This window comes from Larus michahellis, chromosome 7 (assembly GCF_964199755.1).
Source record: "Larus michahellis chromosome 7, bLarMic1.1, whole genome shotgun sequence".
Taxonomy (NCBI): Eukaryota; Metazoa; Chordata; class Aves; order Charadriiformes; family Laridae; genus Larus; species Larus michahellis.
In genome coordinates this window covers 6,167,930-6,190,605 of record NC_133902.1, presented here as the reverse complement: position 1 = coordinate 6,190,605, position 22,676 = coordinate 6,167,930, and the positions used below count along the sequence as shown (strand labels likewise).

Sequence of the window (22,676 nt, the reverse complement as noted above, 5' to 3'; positions counted from 1 at the left end):
GTGCTGTAATGCCCCACTGCTTATAGAAGAACTTTTTTCTGCTCTGTACCTCATTCTTTCCCTGAATTATTCAACGAAAGGCACTTAAATCCATTTGGAATTTTTAAAGCTATGTTAGTAGAAGCCAGACCAAATGTTTCAATCTTGTATCTTCAAATAGGAATTGTGGAGGAGCCACAGTTTTTACCCAGACTTGGTTTTGTATCTCTCAGCTAAAGGAAGGAGGTGCAGCAGGAGCTGCCTGGGCACAGATGTTCCAGCTGCTGAGCACTGAAGGGGGCCTAGGAGGAGCTGCACACTACGGTGGTGCGTTGTGAGTGTTTACTGTTGTAGAGGGCTGCATGTCGATTATTATACACAGCTCAATTAGCAGTAATCACAGAGCTCTGCCTCTTCACCATGCACAGCTGCTTTACTCTTAATAAGAGGCCCGAGCTGAAGGAAATGCTTTTGATGAGCCACGTGCTCTGTTCTGGAGTTAGCGTCCAACCTTTGCTGGGACAGGGAAGGAGCTGGTACCATCCTGCCTTGCTCACACGACGAAGAACTTATTTATATACAGCTGGGTCTTAAACAAGAGGGGGGGAAACGGGCTTGGAAGATGTGGCACAGTGTAAGTTCGTTAGCTAAATAACAAACCCTTCCCTTTCTGGCTGTAAAACAGCAATGGGCCCTGGGTAACTACACGGGTACAGTCATTTTCTGTTAGACATCACGCAAATGAAACCTGCTTTCACCCCAGTAAAGACACTTAATTCAGATGTTGGTTGCTCTCTTTGTTAGCTCTTAAATAAACAGACTATCATCTGAAGTGTGGTTTTAATTACTGTTTTATTAAGATATTGGTAAAACTTCAACAGTTTTTCTGTATAAACAGCTTTCATAAATAAAATATGGATGACTAATACATGGTTATAACTAAACTCGTATGTGAACTGTAGAACAAGATTGCAAATGGAAAGTCCCACCACAGTTGAATGGTTAGCTTTAATTTATTCACTGCAGAAAGAACATGTTGGTTTCACGAACAAGAATAACACAGAAAGGTCACCAGGAGCACCCCAGGTAGCAGCTGCCACCGCGCCTGGCTCCCTGCACAGCTACTGGGGCAGGAGAAGTACTCGGGGTGATCTCCGCCAGCTTCCCCTGCTCTTGTTCCAAGGTGTCTTCTAGAGTGAAGGAAAGAACCTAACGAAACGCCGTGGTGACACACACTAGTTGTACTAGACCCTAAGAGGTGGGGGTTCTTTTTTTTTTTCCTGTAGCTTTAATGCTGGCAAGTACAGTGCCGTCGCCTGAGCGGCGAGGGCTGGAGAAGGATATGCACATTTAAGTCAGAGGTTGTGTTAATGCTTCGTTATTACTTATTGCACATGATACAAGGGTAGAAAGTTTTGTTCCTGTCGCAAAGAGGCTATGAATTAAAGAAAGATTGCCCCAAATTACAGGCGTGACCAAAGCTGCAGTATCCCCTTCGATGGCTTTGTTTATGTGAGTAGTGCCGAGTGGATAAATTGTGCTAAACAGCCCCTAATTTAGACCAATCTTTCTCGTTTTGTTTTCCCGCAGAACGTTGCCAGGGTCGGGAGGATTTAGTGAGGAGATAGTGGACCTGAACTACAGCAGCCGTGTCTATAAACACACAACTCCTTGTGCCTCATCTTACCTGCCCATAGGACAACGCGGTTCTCACTGACACACAGTGTTCCAAAAACAGAGTGGAGTTTCTATGACAATGTACCACTATAAATGTGGCGTAAGTTAAAGTCAGCTTCGACATTGTCCTTCTGTGTTACAATGCAATCGAAATCAAATACTGAATGGTTTTAACTTGCAAGGACAATTGATGGCACTTCTAGGTAAAGAAAAGTTATATACATGTGTTTCCACCCACCTTCAGTGCAAATCGAACTGGGTTACCAGCTCCTTGGTCTGGTGCTATACTGCTCTCTGCAAGGCAGACGTTCCGCAGAGCTGCACGTTTAAGAAGTGTACACAGGAAACTACCGGAGTGGGATCGAGAGGATCCCGCCAGTACTCACAGTGAAGAGCTCACGAGCAAGTTTTGAGCAGCTTCAGACAAACCGCCTGGAGCCCGGTTCTCAAAACCCAACACAATTTAAAAAGAAAAAAAAAAAAAAAAAAAAAAAAAATGTTTTCACTACCTACCTCCTAGTTCTGCAAACACGGTTAACACGTAAACTGAAACTGATGCGGGTTGTGTTAACGCGGCAAAGGGATACTTCAGCTCTTTATTGGAAAGATTCGTTATACAAATTTCACCACCACTAAGATACACAATAAAAATACAAAACACAGGTCACAGACTGAATCTCAGTATCAACAGTTAATAAATACAATGAGATACTTTTATATTAGCCTAATATTTTTACATTGTCACCAGATAGACAATCAAAGTACGAGATACAGAACACTTAGATAGATACCGTTCGAGAGGGATTATTGCTTACGTTAGCAAGCAGCAAATAAGGGCACAGGATTTTGAACTGAAGAGAACTACTTCCTATCACCAGTGGCATTAAGAGAAAACACTGCATTTCACAAAGCACTGCTTTTTTGTCTAGTGTGTAGAATCAAGAGCAGCATATATCAGACCAATAACCACTACTTTTAATAGTATAGAACTTTAAAGGACTTGACTTACCTTACAAATGGTTCCTATCTACTCTATAAATATGCAGTTAGTGAAGAAATGAACACTTGCTACCTATACAATGGTTTTACCTGACCACACTGGAACTACGATGGGAGATTTATTTATTTTTTTCCTCCTAGCAGGATAAATGGTAATGAGTCACAGAATTAGCGTTTATGAATCCACACCTAAAAAGCTAGATCCTTCCCAAAACAGCACACGTGCAGCCCAGTGCCCTTCAACTGCTCCTGCAGACTGGGAAGAAGTTTATCATCCAGGACGGTTTGTCGTTCTCCTTTACTCCCACAAACAATTGCACTTACATCACCTTTCTCTCCGAAGCACGACAGTCGGCTGTAAGATGGACCTTCAACGCGGCGTTATTACTGTGAATAATTTAAAACAAAGGCACCGCAGAGATACCTCCGAGTTGCATATTTTACCATTTCATGGTTTCACAAATTTCCTCAGTAAATCTGGCTTGGAACATACGCTGCAGCTAAAGAGAACGCTGACAACAGCTAAGGCTTAATAAGATGACAGATAAGAGCCAATGATCCCGTAAGATTAAAAAAAAAGGTCTGAAAAAGATCAAAGGAATCTAAAGCCACACGCCAGCTCCTGGTTACTCACAAAGCCTTCTGCTATTCATCAGATTGCTTTTAAAATAGTGCATCAAAGATAGAAGAAGCGGAAATTGGCAGAATTAATTCAAACCTTGCCATCTCGTCCTGTTGAATAATCTCCTGACTGCTTAATATTAAAATACTTTGCAAATTCTAGCTAAATACTAATACTGTTATTAAATTGTTACTGCTAAAATGATAGGAGTTGTACAATAAAAGCCTATGAAGACTTACTTTATTCTTACTCTTACAAATGTCTTATCGTAACAAAGAATAGTGACAGGATGTGTATTGAGTGGAGCTGACGGGAATCGCCTGCTTGCTTACGTCCCAATTAACCGCTCCCGTAAGGGTTTGACACCCCGTGGGGAGCAGGGAAGAGCTGGTGGGTCCTGGTTGTTTCCCAGTTTGATAAAGAACGCTCTGCGTAGGAAAATGAGGGCCACTGACGTTCCTCACCGTCCCTTCTCAACCCAGGTTTAGCCGAAGTGGAGCCCTGGCTCTGGGAGTTTCACCCTCTCCGCTAAACCCTGCGCGCAGCCCTCGCTCATCCGCATCCTCGGCATTTCCCTTCACTTCGGGCTGCTCCGGCCGCCGGCATCCATCCCGGCACACGCTGCAAAACCCCACGCTGCGGCAACGCCACTCCTCGCAGACGCAGCATCCTACAGCATCCTTCACGCTGCAACTTTATGTTAAATTATGCCTTTGCCGTCTAGAAATCATTACCGAAACCAAACAGCTCATCAAATTGCTCATTATCTTTCGCAAGCAGTTCTCTGGTTTGACCGGTGGAGTGACAGCAGCATTGTACTGAACATCTCCGCACATTGGTTTCTTTTAAGACCTGAGATGAGGTTGGCTCAAAGCATTAAGCACAATCATGTTCGATTAAAACTAATTGAGAACAGTTTCCTAAACTGACAAACAAGAGAAATGCCACTAAAAGCACCAGAAAGATACGAAATTCCCTACGCTGCACCTCTAGCCATAGGAAATAATTGATTTTTTTTTTAAAAACTACAAAAAACAGTTTTCTTCATATTCCACGTTTTATGTTACATGAAAAAAATAGGTAAATTATGAGTCTGTACCTCAATCGGAGTCTGAGAACAGAGTAGCAGGAGCTTAGTTTGTCCATTCCTAAGTTACCTGGTAAAACCCTGTATGGCTTTTAGTCGTCTACCTGCAAAAGTGGATGTAATTTTCTAATTCATCTTAATGCTCGCCTGAAATAAACAAAAGCAGAACACAAAAAAAAAAAAAAAAACCAACCAAAACACCCCACACACCTTGACTTCTACAGAAACTTCCCCCCCACTCTAAAAAAATTTGGCAGCTCTAAACCGGACTCTTTCTGTACATATTGCTCCACAGACGTACCTCAGGCAGGTTCAGCTTTCTGGGTCGTTAACGACTGTTCCCTAATGGTGTCTGTCCACCTGAACCAGCTGTTTGGCTTTCACTAGTGAATGTGGCTGGATACTTGTGTGTGCGGGCGGCCAGGTGGCTGTGGCATTGCTCGGGGTGGCACCACCAGCAAATTTTATTGAGATTGAAACAACTACATTTGTTAATTCCTAGATCTATTTACACGTGGTTTGAGCTTTGCAGGGGACTGGAGGGACAGTTCGGAAATGCCCACCTTTTTTTCGCTTTCTGATGATGCCAGTTTGATTTGGGGAATGTCTATTTTGGGAGTCTGACGGGGGAACGCACGAGGGAGATGGTTACATTTTACAGCATTGATGAAGGGATGAATCTGGTATACAATTACTTTGTCTTCGCAGCAAAAACATGCTCTCGCTGCAAGCGCTATGACCGGCCAGCCTCCACCACGGGGCGAGTCTTACCGACAGCCTCCTGCTACCGCGGCCCCGGACGGGTAAGGACAGACTCGATCCTTCTCTATGGGAAGGCTCGCGAGCCGAGAGTGGCATGTGAAACTTTGGTTTGAGCCTGGCTCCTTGCCGCCTCTTCCCATTACAGGGTCGGAAGTGAAAGGACGCGGCTCGTTTTCCCAGGGATTTGAACAGTTCATCTTCCAGCCCAAAGAAGATGGGGGATAAACCCTTCGCCCTGTAGATGCTCTGCCCTGCGACACCCAAACTAAGAGGAGCGTTGGACCCCCTGGCATCGCTCTGTCCGCAGACGGATGACGTGGTGCGCTCTGGGGATTCCTTCTTCACTGCGAAGCCGCTGATCAAATTTGCGCTCTTTGGTTTGCCAGGACTGAACGCTTGAACCGGTGGCAGACATTTGGCACTCTGAGGTGTACTAATTTCTGTTTTTGTCAGGTCTAAATAGCCTTGATCATCAAACGGGTGAATGTTGGATCCTATGCTTAAGCTAGTTCTGTCGGTGAAGGAATCCACGCGTCCCTCATAGCCAAGGTCTGCAGGTGCTGAGCACTGGTGCTGGGGCCACGGTCGTTTGCAGTCTCCATGGTTTTCCTTATCTTCCCCGTTGTCTTCTTGCCCACCTTGAAAAGAGTTCTCTGTCCAGTCCGACTCCTCGCTAACAGCAACTGCTGCGTTCATGTCCCTGAGAAATACCACAATGACAGTAATGTTGTCGCTGGAACCGGCATCCCGAGCAGATGCCACTAATTTATGTGCTACCATGCTGCTGTCGCCGTTATTCTCCTTTAGATGGTCAGCCACCACTTTGACCGCCTCATCGGGATTGACTGTGTCATAGAAGCCGTCGCAGGCTAAAATGAGGTAGTCTTCAGAGCCATCTAGTACAGTGGAGGCAGAGTCTGCGTCCCCACAGATATATGGCTTGTGCTCGGCATCCCCTGTGGAAAAACAACACGCGGATACACAAGACCGTGGGTTTGCAGCCACAGCATCTGGAAGCCCTTTTGTTAACACAGCGTGGAGCCAACAGCTCTTACGCCAAGTTAAAGAAATGATTTGGAAATTATCCCCTCAAAGTGGAGAGGAAAAAATACAGGTCATCGCTCACCGTTCTATCTTCAGCTGTATTGCAAATTTTGCTCGCTAGAAGATTAAAGTTTTAATTAAAAAGAAAAGCAAGTCTGAAAAAGGAATTAAAGCTCGTTCTTACCAATAGCTCTGGAGACTGACAGGCTCCCGTTCACCCTCCAGGCTCCAAACCAGACCACGCAGCCACCGAGTGCCTCAATGCGCTTCTTCTCATCCTAAACAGGAAGGCAACACAAGCGTCGTTTGGAGAGGGCGCCCAGGACTGCCAGCACACTCTGAACACTTCGGTAAAGATTCGGTGTTTTCACAAAGGCAGCACGGTGGAGGCTGCAGGCCCCACCAGATGAGAACTAAGGATTCACACACAAATCCATACCGACTTCCAAACAAAGCAGGACAAATGGAGCATGTGCTGCCACTCCAAGAGACACGGGCAAGGCACCAGTGTCCCAGCATCCCACGTAAAGGTGGTACCTGTCAGCTTCAGCAGTTACCGGTGCCCGGGTGTATCTCAAACAGGCCGTTCTCACCTCTCGATCTGGTTTGTGGGGTTTCATCAGTTCCACAGCTTGGCCTCTCCTCACGAGCATAACCTGGGAGTCCCCAAGCCAAGCCACGTGCAGCATATTTCCTCGGATGAAGGTCACCACCCCAGTGGTTCCACAACGCAGACTCTGGATAGGGTGAAAAAAAAAAAAAGCCCCCAGTTTTAAATAAGCCAATAAGAACCATTTCAAAGCATTTTTCTGCTTAACTGGAGGGTAGAACACATTGATATTCCAATAGCGAGGAAGAACACGCAGTGCCTTCCTTACTGCTGGGACTGTTCTCAGAGCCAACCTGGCTGAACGCAACTGATCGATTTTTGCCCTGTGACTTCCCTCGCCTTGGAATCGCCTTTCAGGAGCTGGGCTCTGCTACTGATCGGCTGTGCTACTGCCTTAGTCGGCGTCCTGGGCCTGTTTCCTATCTGTTAACAGAAACGCATGCACGTTAATGAACTTGGAGGGAGGTTTATTTCTAAGCATTTTGAGTTCCCTGCACTTAACTCAACCCTTGCTTGAGTTTAGGAGGCCTAGGAGTCAGTTGCACATTTATTCTTGCTTTCTGGAGCTGAGAGAAACGTATGTTGTAGAGATGAGGAAAAAAAACCCCACACCAAGGGCTAAACCTGGTTAGCATGCGAGCATAGGAATAGCAGCAGCATCCTTCTAAATTAACTGGATGTTGCGAGAAGTGGAGGCTGATATCTTTATGGAACACGAAGAAGCCCACCAGTGGGCACCGGCTCTACGGACTGTGCACGGACAGCTCTGTGCCGGGCCCTGGCCCATGCTCAGCACAGCACTTGGAGCACCCCGGCTAACAAAGACAGAATTGATAGATGAATGCTCTCAGAGTCAAGCCCAGGTAACTCAATCACCTCTCTGGCTGCCTTCTGGACAAAACGCTCATCGGTCACCCGGAAGGCCCGGCACAGTGCCTCCGCCGGGTCGTGCTGAAACATCTCCTGATGGACCATGTTGACATGGAGATGGATGGAGGCATAGATGGCAGCATCCACTCCCCCGTGACCATCAAACACTGCAAAATAAGCTTGCTCCTCTTGGTCCTGTCAATAGAAACACATTGAGAAAACAACTGAGGAGAAAGCAATGCAAACAGCTAATTGGATTGTCTTAAAACTCTTGAACTTGAGATTTGTGGTGTCCTCATTAAATTGCACTCAGAGGCAGAGTCTGCACTGGGAAAACAAACTACTCAGACCATCCTCGCTTGCATCAGTGGGAAATTTCCACCTTATTCCTGATGAATTCTACCTGCAAACTGCAAAAGATGCCCTGCAAGAATCACCCGCGTAGCGCGCTCAGTGCTCCTTAAGTTCCATTTGCTACATTTCAGTCACTCAGCTCAAATAGAAAGTGCCGTTCTCATCAAATCGTGCAGGAGTTTTTGTGACTGCAAAGACCACAGAGGGAGAAGAACACCCAATACAGTTTGCATGAAGTCTCCATCAAGACTGCAATCCACCAGGGATAAAACGCCAGTACAGTTCAAATGTGAAGCCGACCAGCCTCTGCTTTCATTCTTCTCTTTTTTTTTTTTTTTCGTTTTTTAAATCAAATCCGTATCACCTTAGGTGCTTGTTTTTTAAAAAAAATCTACGTACTCTCTCATTAGATAATTGTGATTACATTCACAAATCAAATACAGCAAAATCACTCATCAAGTCAGTTTTCTCCGCTTCCCTCTATCTGTTGAAACAGAGAAACGATGCTGTACCAAGAGACATCAGCTCCGGTGCCTATTCACACATAGAACACACCAACCCACTGTCAGTGCCAATTCAACCTTGACAGCCATCTCAATGACTAGAATATTTGTACATTGTAATTTTTAAGTAATGGGCTCCAACACAAATTGGAATACGAAAGCTGACAACTGACAGGCAAAGGAAACATCTGCCTCTGTTGGCATTAATATCATTTAAAGGGAAGAACGTGGATGGGGCAGAAGATGGTTATTAAAGTGACAAGATATCATAAAGAATCAATTAGGCAGCAATCCGATCCTAAAGGTAAAATTCTTGCCACTTTCTTCTGTTTGCCGTTCTTCGGTGTCCAGTTTTATATCTTCTATGATATCTGAAGGAAGAGCAAGCACGAGTGTTTGACCAGTGGCCACATAAAAAAATTAATGGAGGGAAGTCTGGCCCCAGTTCCACCAAACTACTCACGTTGCTAGATTCTTGTGTGAACGGCACCCCATTCTATAAGATTTGTGATTGGTTGGTTTATTTATTTAAATTTTTTTGCTTTCTTTCCTTATGCTTGCTTTTGGCTTCTTCCTCCCAAGAGAAAGGGTTGAAAAGCTGTACAGACTCACCCCCGTAGACAACTGGCAGCGCTATGAACTGTAAGCTGAGCCACTTCCCCATTTCCTTTGGCAATCCTCTTCTACATCTGAGTCTTCAGCTCCTACCTTGGTTGCCCACATGGTACTACAGCGCATCAGTTGCCCCTCACAAAAGTAGGGCTGCTTTCTGCACGATGGCTGGTCAGTCCTTCAGCCGCTGCACCAGCGGCTACATCAGGATGGGCCAGATGATACAAACTTTGTTTGGTTAGATGACATTTCACCAGAATTCTGTGAAAATCGCTCTTTTATTCCATATACCCTATGTAGAAACAGCATGTCAGACTGCTGCTATGGTTACAGAACATCAACTGAACTAACCTAAGACCGGGTTTGTCTCTTGACTCTCAATCCTCCTCAGGTCCCTCTCAGGCACGGCTTTCATTTTCACAGTAGGATGCTGCCTAGTTTCCCCAAGAATGGAAACTGGTTTTAGTGTATGCATTTGTCTTCCACACGATCTCTTTTTTTACCTCAAGGTTGAAGAGCATGTTGAAGTCTGGGATGCAGACGTGCTTGTCTTCCATCTTCCTGCGCATATTCTTGATGGCGTGGATGGACGTCTCGTAGTAGCGGTGGGGCTTCGGCTGGAGTGGAAAGTCTTTCACCCAGTTGCTGCAGATCTCGTGCAGTTTGCTAAACACTAAGCGGGCTAGCTTCACCGTCTCGATCTCTGGGGAAGGCAAAAACCACAAATGAAAGGCTAAGAGTGGTATTAAGTGGGAATTTTTTTCTTGCATACATTACAAAGATGAAACAGAACCATTTTAAGCCAAGCAGTTGAAATGGATGTCAGCAGGGAAATTCTGGATTCTGATGCATAAAAAGAGGAAGCCAAACTCACCATAATCAGCATTCATCAGTAGGCAGCTCATTGTTTGTTTGTCTTTTTAACTTAAACATTCCCCACCCCCACCCCTACCGTGCCTTTGGGGAACTCATTTGCAGCATCAGGAAAGATGAAAAGCCAGTACGTTTTCCCTCAGCATTCGATCCCCCGTGTCGCTCTGCACGGGGTGGTCCAGCTCTGCCGCGGCGCCTCCGGCAGGACCTTCGTCGTGGCATACGGCATCACGTACCAAAACCACAGTCCATTGCAATGACGTATTGGTTTTAGACCAAACGACCTATTCCAAACACCGCCCCACTGCAGAACTGAGGCAATACAGTGGCAAAAAACCCACAGAAATTAACAGCATTACTTTAAGATGTTTCGGCGGAGTACACATTTAGTAGCATACACTTTCAGGTACCTTCTTAGTTTCATAACGTTATTTCCAGATTCCTGACTAGACTGTGTGTCAAAGAAATCTGCATGAGCAAATGAGAAAACCACAAAGGTCTTGAATTTAAGAAAATGCTGAACTGTCACTCCTGAGAAATAGTAATTTTAAAATGTGAAAACTCGGGCACTTGACAGTCGTTCTGAAGTTCAGGGCAGGAAAACAGGATGTAAGAATCAGAGCTGAGCACATCAAAATCGCCTTTTTCATGATCATTCACCAAAGCCAGAGATCTTCAAAGCTAACCAGCAGCAATCCATGAGCATCAATGATTCCTGGAGGAGGAACGGCCCAAATACAGGGAGCAGAGGGAGGGTTTACAGCCTCTCTCAGTTCCCAGAAATTCTCTGAAGAGCCTAAAAGCAGCATTTGCTGATTTCTGTACTAGGTCTACACAAGGCGTGGGCTACAGTGATCAGGGGGATCAGATCCTTAGGTGCAAGAGATATTGCCAGCTCTGCTGATTACGAGTTGGTTCAAGCTTGATCTGCAAGAGCAGCCATTTTGCTGGAAATAAGCTATAAACATAACCAAACAAAGGAGCCTTACCTTCTTGATCACAGCTTTACAAACAAGTGGTGGAAATCAAATGACTGGGTCGTCCCACCACAACGGGTACCCATTCCCCCACAACACCCATACTGCTCTCCCTGGTGCCACCAGAAGTCTCTTCGCTGGGTAGTATCTTTAAAGAGGGAACACGTACAGCCTGTCATGTCCAATGGCATCCTGGCTTGTATTAGAAATAGCGTGACCAGCAGAAGTAGGGAGGTGATTGTCCCCCTGTACTCAACACTGGTGAGGCCACACCTCGAGTATTGTGTCCAGTCTTGGGCACCTCAATACGAGAGAGATATCAAGGTGCTGGAGCAAGTGCAGAGGAGGGCAACGAAGCTGTTGAAGGGCCTGGAGAATAAATCTTATGAGGAACGATTGAAGGAGCTGGGACTGTTTAGTCTGAGGAAGAGGAGGCTGAGGGGAGACCTCATTGCTCTCTACAACTACTTGAAAGGACACTGTAGAGAGGTTGGTGCTGGTCTCTTCTCACAGGTAATTAGCGATAGAACAAGAGGGAATGGGTTCAAGCCGCAACAGGGTAGGTTTAGGCTGGACATTAGGAAAAAATTCTTCACAGAAAGAGTGGTCAGACACTGGAATAGGCTGCCCAGGGAGGTGGTGGAGTCACCAGCCCTGAATGTGTTTAAGACTCGTTTAGATGTGGTGTTGGGGGATATGGTGTAGGGGAGAACTTTGTAGAGTGGAGATGATGGTTGGACTCGATGATCCCAAGGGTCTTTTCCAACCTAAATGATTCTACGATTCTATTCCAGAGGTGAATGCTACAGACCTGCTCTTCCTTTTTTTTTTTCCAGTGGGCTCGTATGCAGGTAAACGGTGCACATTTCAGTGTCGCGTGGCTGGTACACGTTGGAGCATCACTCCGAAGGAGGAAGGGAGCAAACCCACTGAGATACTGACGGCCCTTCCCCAGCAGGGAGCACGCGGTAGTGTCAGCACCATCAATAATTGCTCTTGAGGTTAAAACAGGCGAAAGGCCCACAACAGTGAAACCACCCCCTCACAGCTGTAAATTACTCATCAGTTGTTAATGCTGCCACGCTGAGCCAGAGCTGACTCAGCTGTCATTGTGGTTGTGTCATGGAGAATTTCATTTCCCTCCTGCTGCTCCAAAATCCCCAGCGGTGGAAGTAGAGCTTAATTGTACCACAGCTAGTGGGAAATCCAGCTCAGGCTTTATTGCTCCCAAATAGGACTGACTTCTTTTAGGGCAAAATCAGGGTAGAAAGAATACTCTGCTTTTTAGTACCTAAATTTTAAGACCTTTCTTGAAAATGCAGACGGTGTGACAACAGGGATCAGTCCCCGGGTTTGCAGACGTGTCATCAAGCCAACAACCAAGGTTTTCCTTAACCTGAGAACTCCAGTTTCTGACTAGTCAATGACCTCTTTGTGTCTTGGTTATAGTAATCTCCCCTCCTAGTACCTGGACAGCCTGGGCAGTGGGACTTTGCAATTTGCCTTGTGAAGTCTGCTGGATATTTTAGATACCTCCACCGTGTAACGAGGTCCTACTGCCCAGCCTCCTTTGGTGGCTCGTTAACAATGCTGAACCCCCATGTGAATATCTTCCTCTGTGAAAAAGATAACTAGACATTCTTAACCTGACCTTTCCAAAAGGAAGTCAGACATCTTTCAGTTCTCATGGAAGCTCTCTTGCTCCTCTCCAGTTTAAATGGAAGAGAAGAATCAGTCATGGCCTACAACTCTCAGCTTCAGTTCTTGATATCCAAAGACATATGGCCACCCTGAATATATCACACCTGTATTCTTGCATTCCGACATTCCTGTGCTCAAAACAGTTTTTCTTCTTTTAAGATTAGCATTCTTCTTTCGTGAAGCTTCTAATTTCCTTTCCACCAGCACACCAATAACTGCTTTCACCAGGCCTAAGCATGCAATATGATTTGTCATGTTGCGCTACTCAGACTGAAATGTGTCACTAAGGAAATCTGGAATCATTTTTTTTTCTTCTAGCAAATTCAAACTCGAGGCAAATCAGGTAAATGTTTCCTTGTATTGTACAGAGTAAAAATCTTTCTGGGTTCTTAAGAAAAACTGACACAGAATTGGCTATCAACACCAGACAGCTAAATTCAGCCTGGTGTCGTGTTCTGCAGCAGCCCAAACATCACCAGGATGAACAGTGAACTCTGGGCACAAAACTTCAAGATGCAGAAATCCCATTTTCATCACCTGCTACAGTGCCCTTTGTTTTCTTTCAAAGCGTGACAGTCTCCCTGTATGGTACCAGTCAGGGCACTCATCAGTCACAGCTCTCTCCTAAGACACGAGCCCGGGCTTCTCAAAGGGCTCCTACTTAGAAAGTTGGCTAGAACGGAGTCACTGACCTTCCACAATGAAATTTCCTTCACTCTTGCATGAACCCCCCTAGTGTTTTTACGGTTTTCTTAGCCAAACCTTGCATCACTTCAGCTAATGCTCCGTTTCAAAAATTATCATTTGTAGTATATTATTTGCAATTGCAGTATTCGTACGAAACCACTGCTTTATTACAGTCCAGAAGATGTGCTTTCTCTTCCTCTCCCTCTTTATCTTAACACTTTACATTGCATCTGTAAAGGTGTATTTTATGTTCAAGTCCCTTCGTTATGACAATTCACCTCAACATACTGCAGCTGGAGTCATATTTTTAGCGCTTGCTATAGCCCATACACACATCAATCTATGTTTGCAACTGTGTATTACAGATTTAGATATATTTAAATGGCAATTTCTGTAGGTGTGAGGATTTTGCGGTTTCTTTTTTCTTTTTTTCTGTTGAACTCTTTAGATATTCTGTGTGGAGGCTTAGTCAACATTTCCTTGGAGACTGTCAAATATTTATGCAAGTCTCAGAGATCTCAATTTGAAATTAATGAAGGCTGCTCAGCCAGAACAATGACAAATCTATTCCATTTACCTGCTCAGCAGGAGGCAGCAGCGGTACCTACAAAAAGGGAACCCATCGCGTGTTTTTCTTTTTCTCAGGTTTCTGAAGGCCTCTGAGAAATACACCAGAATTTTCCTTTTTGAAGAGCCAGATTTATATCTCCTACTTATCCCCTAAATGATTTTTTTTTTCTAATCAGAAAAGGAGGGAATGGACAAAGTGGTTTGTTGACCATATTTTCAAGATCAAGTGACAGAATTCCTCTCAATACATGTGAGAAACATCGTTCTTCATTGTAATGAGCACCTTAGAAAGTTTTTCAAGGCTATTTAGGTCAACAGAATCCCAAAACTATTTAGGGTATATGGTTTTGAGCTGGATGCTGCAAGAATCTTGTTAGCCAACACAGATACATGGAGAAAAGGAAATTTTCCTGTTAAGCATGAAATATCTTTATACTATCCTTTGCTAAACCAAAATGAAAAAAAAATAAAAATTAAAAGCCATAGTAAAAACTAGGCTGACTGAAATAATTCAGAATTAAATTCTCTCTTTCCACGTATACTTGACTTTGCCCTAATGATGAAGGACAACTGGCAGGAGCCAGCAAGCAGCAGGACCACAGAGTCCAAAGTGCACATCAAGAAATTTGGGGACACCAGGTACAGTCTTATGAAGGTGCACTTAAAACAAAGGATTGATTTCATCTGGTCTTTAGGAGAAAAATTTGATAAAAGAGTCAAGTGCAACCAGAGAAAGGCATTTTAAAAGACAGAAAGAATTCAGTAGTAAAAGTTGAAATTATAAGATGATTATAAGAGGAAAGATTCAAAGATGAGAAAGCTTTGACTAAGAAATTAGCCAGTAGCTCTATCAGGAGTGGTGGCGAATTCTCCATTAATCATTTTACATCGATACGGGATATTCCTTCACAAGAAATCTAGTCTGGCCTCGTTTAGGTAGCTGGTAGAAAGAAGTAATTTGAGGAAAATCTAGTGCCGTTCAAGTGGTCAGACTAGATGGACCACTGAAGTCAATGCTGACTTCAAAAATCTACGAATTATCTGCAAAGTGTCCCAGTATCCCGTGTAAATGAAAGATCCACACCGTGTAAGATTGTACATTATCGTGCGCAGAGGTACTTACGTATGATCCCATCCGCGTTGTCCACATGCTTTGGTAAGTAGTGTGCCGAAAGATCACTCTGAAGGACTTCATCTGAAGTTGCTCTAGCTAAAGCAGCAGCCAAAAACGAAGGGCAATTACTGGAAAAGAAGAAAATAAACACAACAAAACAAAAGGACATTTTCATCTGATTTAGCAAGGTAACTTGCGGTCAGGAAAATACGTAACAATATTTTTCTATAAACAAGCAGGAATTTGAACCAAGACTTGTAAAACTTCTGATTCAGCTTTGCTAGACAGCACCACAACCCCGCAGCAAGACCTCAGACTCACCGTATGCATTTTAGTGACCCTGTTTCACTCTTCTGTTCCCTGCTTCTTAAGTTTCAATGTTCCATTCCGTAACACTTATTTAAGTGCTTTTCAAATCTAGACCTGAAGCCCTCTGCAGAGTCTGTCACGCAACCCTTGCTTAGCGCATGTTTTCTACAGGTGCATTTTACAACTTTTATCTGAAGCCCGTTCTGTCCAGTTTCTCCTAAGAACTGGAGTCAGGATTCCAAAGCATGAGAGAAGTCCTCAGTTTTCCAAGTGCCCAAAACCTCACCCAGGGACACTGAAAGTTAAGGCAAACCCATAGACAGGAGGTATGAAGTTGATGTGCATAAGGTTAAAAAGCTCCCTCGTGAACGATCTCTATCAAGAATAAAGTGGCTTTAACTCACTGTAGCTTAATTAAGCCTGGTATCTCCCAAGGTTAATTAATCTATAGCAAACCAAGGCCACTTTAATGTACATTTTCTCATTCAAGAGGAGTTTAATACCTCTTAATTTATGCATATGTATTTCCCATTGGTCTGCCTTAACTTCTCCAGGGGTCTCAGGCTGTGTCAGCAAGAAACTTCCATCTTCCATAGTTATTGCTGGGGTAACAACGTCCTGCATGAGACGTGCCTACCATTGCAGGGCCACGCAGAGACACACGAGCTCATTTCAGTCCCAGAAACCGTCCATCAACCACAGAATTCTGTGTCAGCCAGTCCCGGGAACAGGCCACGAGCACATTTACTTCCTTAACCTATTTCCTCCGCTGGGTTGGAGAGGGGGCGTTAGCCTGGAAGCATCAGCCCCACCAGATCCAGAGCAGAAAAAACTTCTACACGCAAAACTGGCCTTGTCAGACTTGGTTCTGGAGCCTGAGAAGCACATGGCAACCGTCACTTGCATTCACATTTGGTTCGCTGCCCAGGAAAAGCCAACTGCCATCCTAAACTGGCCCACATGCCATCGCTTCAGCAGCAAAATCAGAATTCCAGAATAAAAATCAGATTTGCTGCACTTGGGTTTGTTTTTTTTTTTTAAAAGCCATTTTACCATAAAGCTTTCCAGATTCTTGATACCAAACGCTGCTACGAAGAGTAAGACCATGTAACAGGTTTAGAAAATGTACACAAAATAAGTCCTTCCACCGTCATTATTTACTATTCAACATATCTATAAATTATTTAGATGGAAGATTAGCAGTAAATAGCTTTGTCCAAGTGATGAAGAGTCATGAGACAAGCTCTGAGCCTTGAAGTTACACAGGGAGCCCCTCGAACCGCGTTGCCGCGCCATCGCTAAGAGCATTTCCTAGAATTACCAGCCGAGCGTTCTGCTCACGCAGCACCCCCAAGGCTCAGCGAGGCGGGCGCTAATGAAGCCCGACTGCTGGAGGAAATCAGCTGCCTTTGGACCGGCTCTTCCCCGCACAGCCCGGGAGCTCTGATCCTATTTACATACGGCGGTGCCCGGTGGTAAGAGTAATTGGCCAGAGGAAAACACGCCGGGACCTCCTTTACTTCTGGTGCGTGTAGAAGCTGATTTTCTGTCTAGTCTCGTCCACCTTTATTTAGCTCACAAAGAACAGGTCTTTCATGGCTATTATTAGCTCCAGTGCTCCAGAGCAGCGATACTGGTTACTGCTCACGTTACACGCAATTTCCATGTTGCAACGATAGAATGTTCCGGGATAGAATAATTACGGCAGCAGCTCGCAACACCGCGAGGGCAGCGTTCCGAAAAAACGTGGAGGAAGATTAAGGTTCAGCCTAAATAACGCAGAGCAGAAGAATCCACGCTGGAAGTGCTGACGGCACCGGGCAGGGCTCGCTGCAGGCGCCTGGAGGAATCTGAGCTGGTTCCCCAGCCCCAGGCACACCCTCACCAGCCCAGCGCTGAAACTCCGTAGGAAACTCAAATTTGGTTTGCGTCACTTCTAACCAGCCCCTCAAGAATGTCCACTGACGGGCACAGAGGGAACCTGGTCAGAACCAAGGCAACAACCATTGCTAAAATAGAGACTCAGGGCTTAAACAGCAGCGAAAAAACACCCCCCGACACGACGAACCTCAGCTCTGCCTGGGCTGGGAAGGTGGGGAGGCCGCATCTGTGAAGACCCAGAGTCACGAACATGCATATCTGAAATTTTGGATACCATTATAAGCGTAGTGACAGATTACAAAATTGAAAGGTGCGTTTACAGCGCGTGTAGCTGGTCAGAGAATTTTCCCAATCAGCTCCAAATGCTATTCCCATGTCCCTGCAGCCAACTGCGGCAGTTTCACACAGGAGCTCTTTATCCAGCCAAAGAGTGCATTTCCATTACAATACTAAACCTACACAAAAAAGCCGCTAAAGACGTTATTAGATAAATTAGAGGATTTTAAGTACATCCTTCCTGATTCTCTGGCAGCGTGGGTGTGTTTAGAACACCCACAGTTGCATTGCGGCAATCCTGGAATAACTCCACTAAGGTGATAAATCAAGCCTGAAAGTGGCCCGTTTCCATCAATTAAGTTGGAGAAAACCAGTCTGAAGTGGGCTTAACTCAGCCCACATATTATTATGTTACCAGCTTAACACACAACTCTGCTCCTTCCTGATAGCATTAAGGTGGTGAAGACTTTCCAAACATTTTCTCTGAGCGATTCCTCTGTGCTCTAAATCTAATATAAGGTCTCCTACTTAAAAAAAAAAAAAAGAGACGGCAAATTTAAAATTCTTATTGCATGAAAGTTCACCATCGGGGTTTGAGTGACTTCGCAATTTCGATGGAAAAAGCAGAGAAAACAAATCAGCTGAAGGCCTTCCTTCTATGTCTGGCCACTCTTTGTCCTAATAATAACAGCTGCCTGCCAAAGAATTAATTGCCCTTGACATTTGCTCATCACAAAGCTTCTTATGTAGCCGTTACAGGACTATGCCATGTAAGCAGGGAAGTGACCAGCTGCAGACAGATGACTTCCGCTTCCTGATTAGCACAACGCAAAATTTACTTCTCCTACTTGGCTCCTGAGAGGACTTTAGTTGAATTACCTCTCCCCTTCAAGGAACAGCAGATTGCACTGGAGATTTGGGTTTTTTTTACTTCTTTTAAAATAGATTAGGTGTTGAAGTCAAACTGCTATCAGGACACTTCATTATTGTTACACCAAGACAAATGAAGCATCAGGTCTAGGATCGTTGTTTTTAACACAAAAGTGAACATTCGGGTGAGGCCCTGCAGCATCCCACAAGCCAGCAGAGACCCACACGGGAACACTCAGACTTTGCCACGCTGGTGGTCCTCGCTTCTCCTCGCATCTTTTACGCAAAACAAGTAGCAGGAGACAGGATCCACGGGGACACGGGAGCTGCGTCGCGTCCTGCTGCTGGCGTAACTCAGGATCACCTGTCGGCTGCTGAAAATAAATCCTTCTGCCACATTCTAGATGCTCAAATGCTATAAGTCATTAAGTTATGACAAATTAAAACTGGGAGGGCACGATCTTGTTTAGCAGGGAGCTGAGAGCTAGAATGCCTATGTCTATTCATAGCCACGCCACCAATTCGGCAGCTGACCTTGGACAAGTCACTTCACCACTCAGACCTTCGATTCCTCATCTACAAACGAGGGGTGATAATGTCATTTTCTGGGGGAGAGGAGAAGCAGGAAGGCTGTAGAAGGCTTATTTCAGTGTTCGTAAGATACTCTGAGATTTCTAGATAACAGCACAACTGAAGGGAAAAACATCAAGATGATAGTGGGAGATATTTTCAATCCATACAAGATTTATGGAGCTTTCATACTTTTTTCTCGCTCCATATTCTCTGTTCTCATACGCTGTCAGAAGTGCTAAGTGGAATACACAGGCAAACAACAGCTCCAGACAGGCAGGTTTCACAGAATCACAGAATGGTGGGGGTTGGAAGGGCCCTCTGGAGATCACCCCGTCCAGCCCCCTGCTGGAGCAGGGTCACCCAGAGCAGGCGGCACAGGAACGCGACCAGGCGGGTTTGGAATGTCTCCAGAGACGGAGACTCCCCCACCTCTCTGGGCAGCCTGTGCCAGGGCTCTGCCGCCCTCACAGGAAAGAAGTTCCTCCTCATGTTGAGATGGAGCTTCCTATGGTCAATTTTGTGCCCGTTACCCCTTGTCCTGTCCCCGGGCACCACTGAAAAGAGCCTGGCCCCATCCTCCTGACACCCACCCTTGAAGTATTTATAAGCATTGATAAGATCCCCCCTCAGTCGTCTTTTTCCAGACTAAAAATACCCAAATCCCTCAGCCTTTCTTCCTAAGAGAGGTGTTCCAGTCCCCTCAGCATCTGATTAGTCTGATACAGGCAGCTGACGCACGGTCATGAACAACTCCATGAAGTAAACCCATTTCTAGAAAAGCTGATGCATCTCAAAAGTGGAAAACCACAACAGGCAGACATCAAGTCCTTACAACGTGGTAATGCTGGTGTTCCTGGAGCATCAGCACTGCTGATGGAAGACGATGCTCCAGGCACATTACTGCCCCTGGCCAAAATACACAACCGAGTGCCACCAGTGCTGAAAATGCTTAATGCTGTCATGGTGTCATGGTCTGGAGTAACTGATGAGGCATCACTAACCCAAACAAAGCAGGAAAAATGGACCGAAACGTACTGGTGCCTTTCAAAGGCCAAAATGGTCAGTAAATCACAAAACATGCAGTGTTCCTATTACCTCAAGAGTCCCCTGACACTACAGAAGAGCAATTGTTTTAGTTAGAATGAAACATGATTTAAATAGAAATGCTATTCAGTTTGCTGAAACACAAAACAAATCCACAGGCAAAGACTATATGCCGTATGTGGTTTCACACGGCAATCCAAGACCAAGAACATGACCTGAAAAGAACCGAGAACAGCACATTCCCAAAAGGCCTATAATTTACTGTGTTAGTAAAAGACTTTGTAGGGATGACAAGCTAACGGCACCCTTTCGAAAAGGCATTACACTAGGGATGCCGTTTGGTAAACACTCCTGTGTTAACGTGGCCTGTTGCAAGTGCTTATTAGAAAGCAAGTTTTGCAAGATTCAATTTAAGAAAAACCTCATTTGTCCCCAGCCTGTATTTACAAAACGCTCCACAGTCTCATGAGACTTCTTCCAGATGGAGCTTCTGATACAGCCTGGAAGCTCTTTGAAGAAGCCTTTAAAGTCTTTATTACTGGAAGTTCCCATGCTGTGAACTGCAGCAGCGACAGCAGAGAAATTTGCTGGGAAGACCCATCCTTTGGCTGTTTACCCGTCCCTCCCTTTGGCCGCCTCCTGTGCCAGTGGCGTCACCAACCCACGTCCATGAAGACAGGGCGCCCGCTGCGGGGCTTCTCTCTGCCTCCTACTCCTTCTCCTGGTTTGAGCGACACAGGATTCATTTCCCTTTCGGTAATTTCACTTTGCACTAAAGTGTCTTCTAACGCTTGGGAAAACTGCACTTTTAGAAGACTCTGGTGTCTGAATTTGTGAAAATATTTACTTTATAGCCCGCTAGGCTATGTACGTTTCAAGGTCTCAGTGTTTTCGAGCTTGGCCAGTCCGGGGATGAGGAGGAGCGAGACCCGGGTGCTTGCCCCAAGCTGCCAACAGGATTATTTCATACCATGAACGGCACATTCAATATGAATCAGAAAGTTTGCTGAGTTCTCTCTCTCTCCCTTGCTGGCTGCCATTCTGAGCACCCCTTGCCCCGGTGCTGGAGCCCTGCGTCCTTCCCTTCCTCCCAAAGCCACAGCGCTCGCAGGGTCCCACGCTGGCTGTCACTGCTAGAAGTGCACAGCTTCCGATGATGGAATGGACTGAGGATAATCCTTGTCTATTTTGTATTGGTATCGGGATCAATATTGGTTCTTCAATATGATTAACGTTAATTATTTAGACTCAGAATCATAGAATGGTTTGGGTTAGAAGGGGCCTTAAAGATCAGGCAGACTTACTCTATTAAATCTGTTTCAACCCTCGGGTTTCCTTGTTTTTTCCCCAATTCTCCCTCCCAGGTGGGGAGGGGTCATCAGGTGATAGAATAATTGTCTAAAAAATAATAAATTTTTTGGGGTTCTTCAAACCATAACACTCCTGTAAGTCAGGCCAGACTCAGAGAAGGACTCGCAGAGGAATATTCTGTTAAGCGGTCCTTAGACCCCAAAACGATTATGGATGTATCTTCTAACTATGCCAAGCGAAGGCTGTTCCCAGCTCCTGTCTCTGCAGGGTGCCCTCTCCTCGCTCTCAAGGCACCGCTCTCCCGCGAGCTCTCGGCTCGGCTCTGACCTGCGCGGTCCGCTGCTTCGCACAGCCGCTGGAAGTTCTGATGCTGATTTAAAGCCTGGTCACGGTGGGCAAATGGAGCACGGGTTTTTTTCCTAACGCACGGTGAAACCCTGCGCTAGATTTTAGCTGCTGCAGTGAGTTACTAAAAAAAGCCGGCACGCACACAAAAAAAGAAACAAACAGAAAAAACAATGCACCTTTTAAAAGATTGCATAACCGAAGCTCCTTGAGAAGTCATTTGAGCTGGCAGTGTTGAGACAGTAAAGATGCTTGATAAATCTGTTTGAAGAAGCTGAAAATGTGCTACACAAGGAAGCTGCTATCTATAGGCTTCACAGAGACAGCTGCCTGGTCACATTCAAAATGATTCTGTCCTTGTGGTGACAGTTGTAAGCAACAGAAATACAATACACAGCCATTACAAAAATACACTCTTTCTGATGTGTTTACCATGCCCATACTCTCTCTTTGTGCTCACTGCCATATTCTAGAGTATGATAGAGTTTATATAGATACTTCCTGCGGTTAAGTCTACTGTAATGGGACATTAAAAAAAAAAACCCAAACCAGAGGTGCACTGCTCATGACACAACACCTTCAGCAGCTGGATTAAGATGTTTAACATACCAATCAGACTTTCACTATTTATCACTGCTTTTTCTTTTTGGAATGGCTGTATCTTACTTGTCAAAGCATTTACGGAGGCTATGGTCTCAGGAATGTCCTAAAGACTCCACACAGAATTATACTGAGTGAGAAGAAAATTACTTTCATAGGAAGTTTGCAAGTTCTTACTAGGCTTGAAGATTTTGCTGATAGCGAATAATGCAAGTTCTCAACTTAGTTGCGATCGCTGAAAGTCTATCTCATAAAATAGAACAAAAACTTACATGAAGCTCATATTTGACAGCTATGACTAAGACAAGTAAAAATACTTTAGAGTCTCAATTTAAAAATAATCACCTTAAAAAAAAAAAAGAAGACCAAAAACCCAACAATTAAAAACATGCCTTTAGCAATAACCTGTTAACCATCACTTGTTAA

At 45.0% G+C, this 22,676-nt stretch overlaps 1 protein-coding gene across 1 annotated transcript in view; it reads right to left on the bottom strand.

Annotated features, from left to right (window-relative positions):
* Nucleotides 1-2,238: 2,238 nt before the first annotated feature.
* The window catches only part of PPM1E (protein phosphatase, Mg2+/Mn2+ dependent 1E), a 68,569-nt gene continuing 48,131 nt past the window's right edge, over nucleotides 2,239-22,676 (bottom strand). Inside the window, exons 2-7 of the mRNA XM_074595076.1 lie at nucleotides 15,051-15,169; nucleotides 9,623-9,822; nucleotides 7,657-7,845; nucleotides 6,764-6,907; nucleotides 6,355-6,448; nucleotides 2,239-6,082 (exon numbers count right to left, since the gene is read on the bottom strand). Coding sequence (XP_074451177.1) covers nucleotides 5,013-6,082; nucleotides 6,355-6,448; nucleotides 6,764-6,907; nucleotides 7,657-7,845; nucleotides 9,623-9,822; nucleotides 15,051-15,169 — 1,816 coding nt within the window. The 3' untranslated portion in view covers nucleotides 2,239-5,012. The remainder of the gene's footprint in view (nucleotides 6,083-6,354; nucleotides 6,449-6,763; nucleotides 6,908-7,656; nucleotides 7,846-9,622; nucleotides 9,823-15,050; nucleotides 15,170-22,676) is intronic.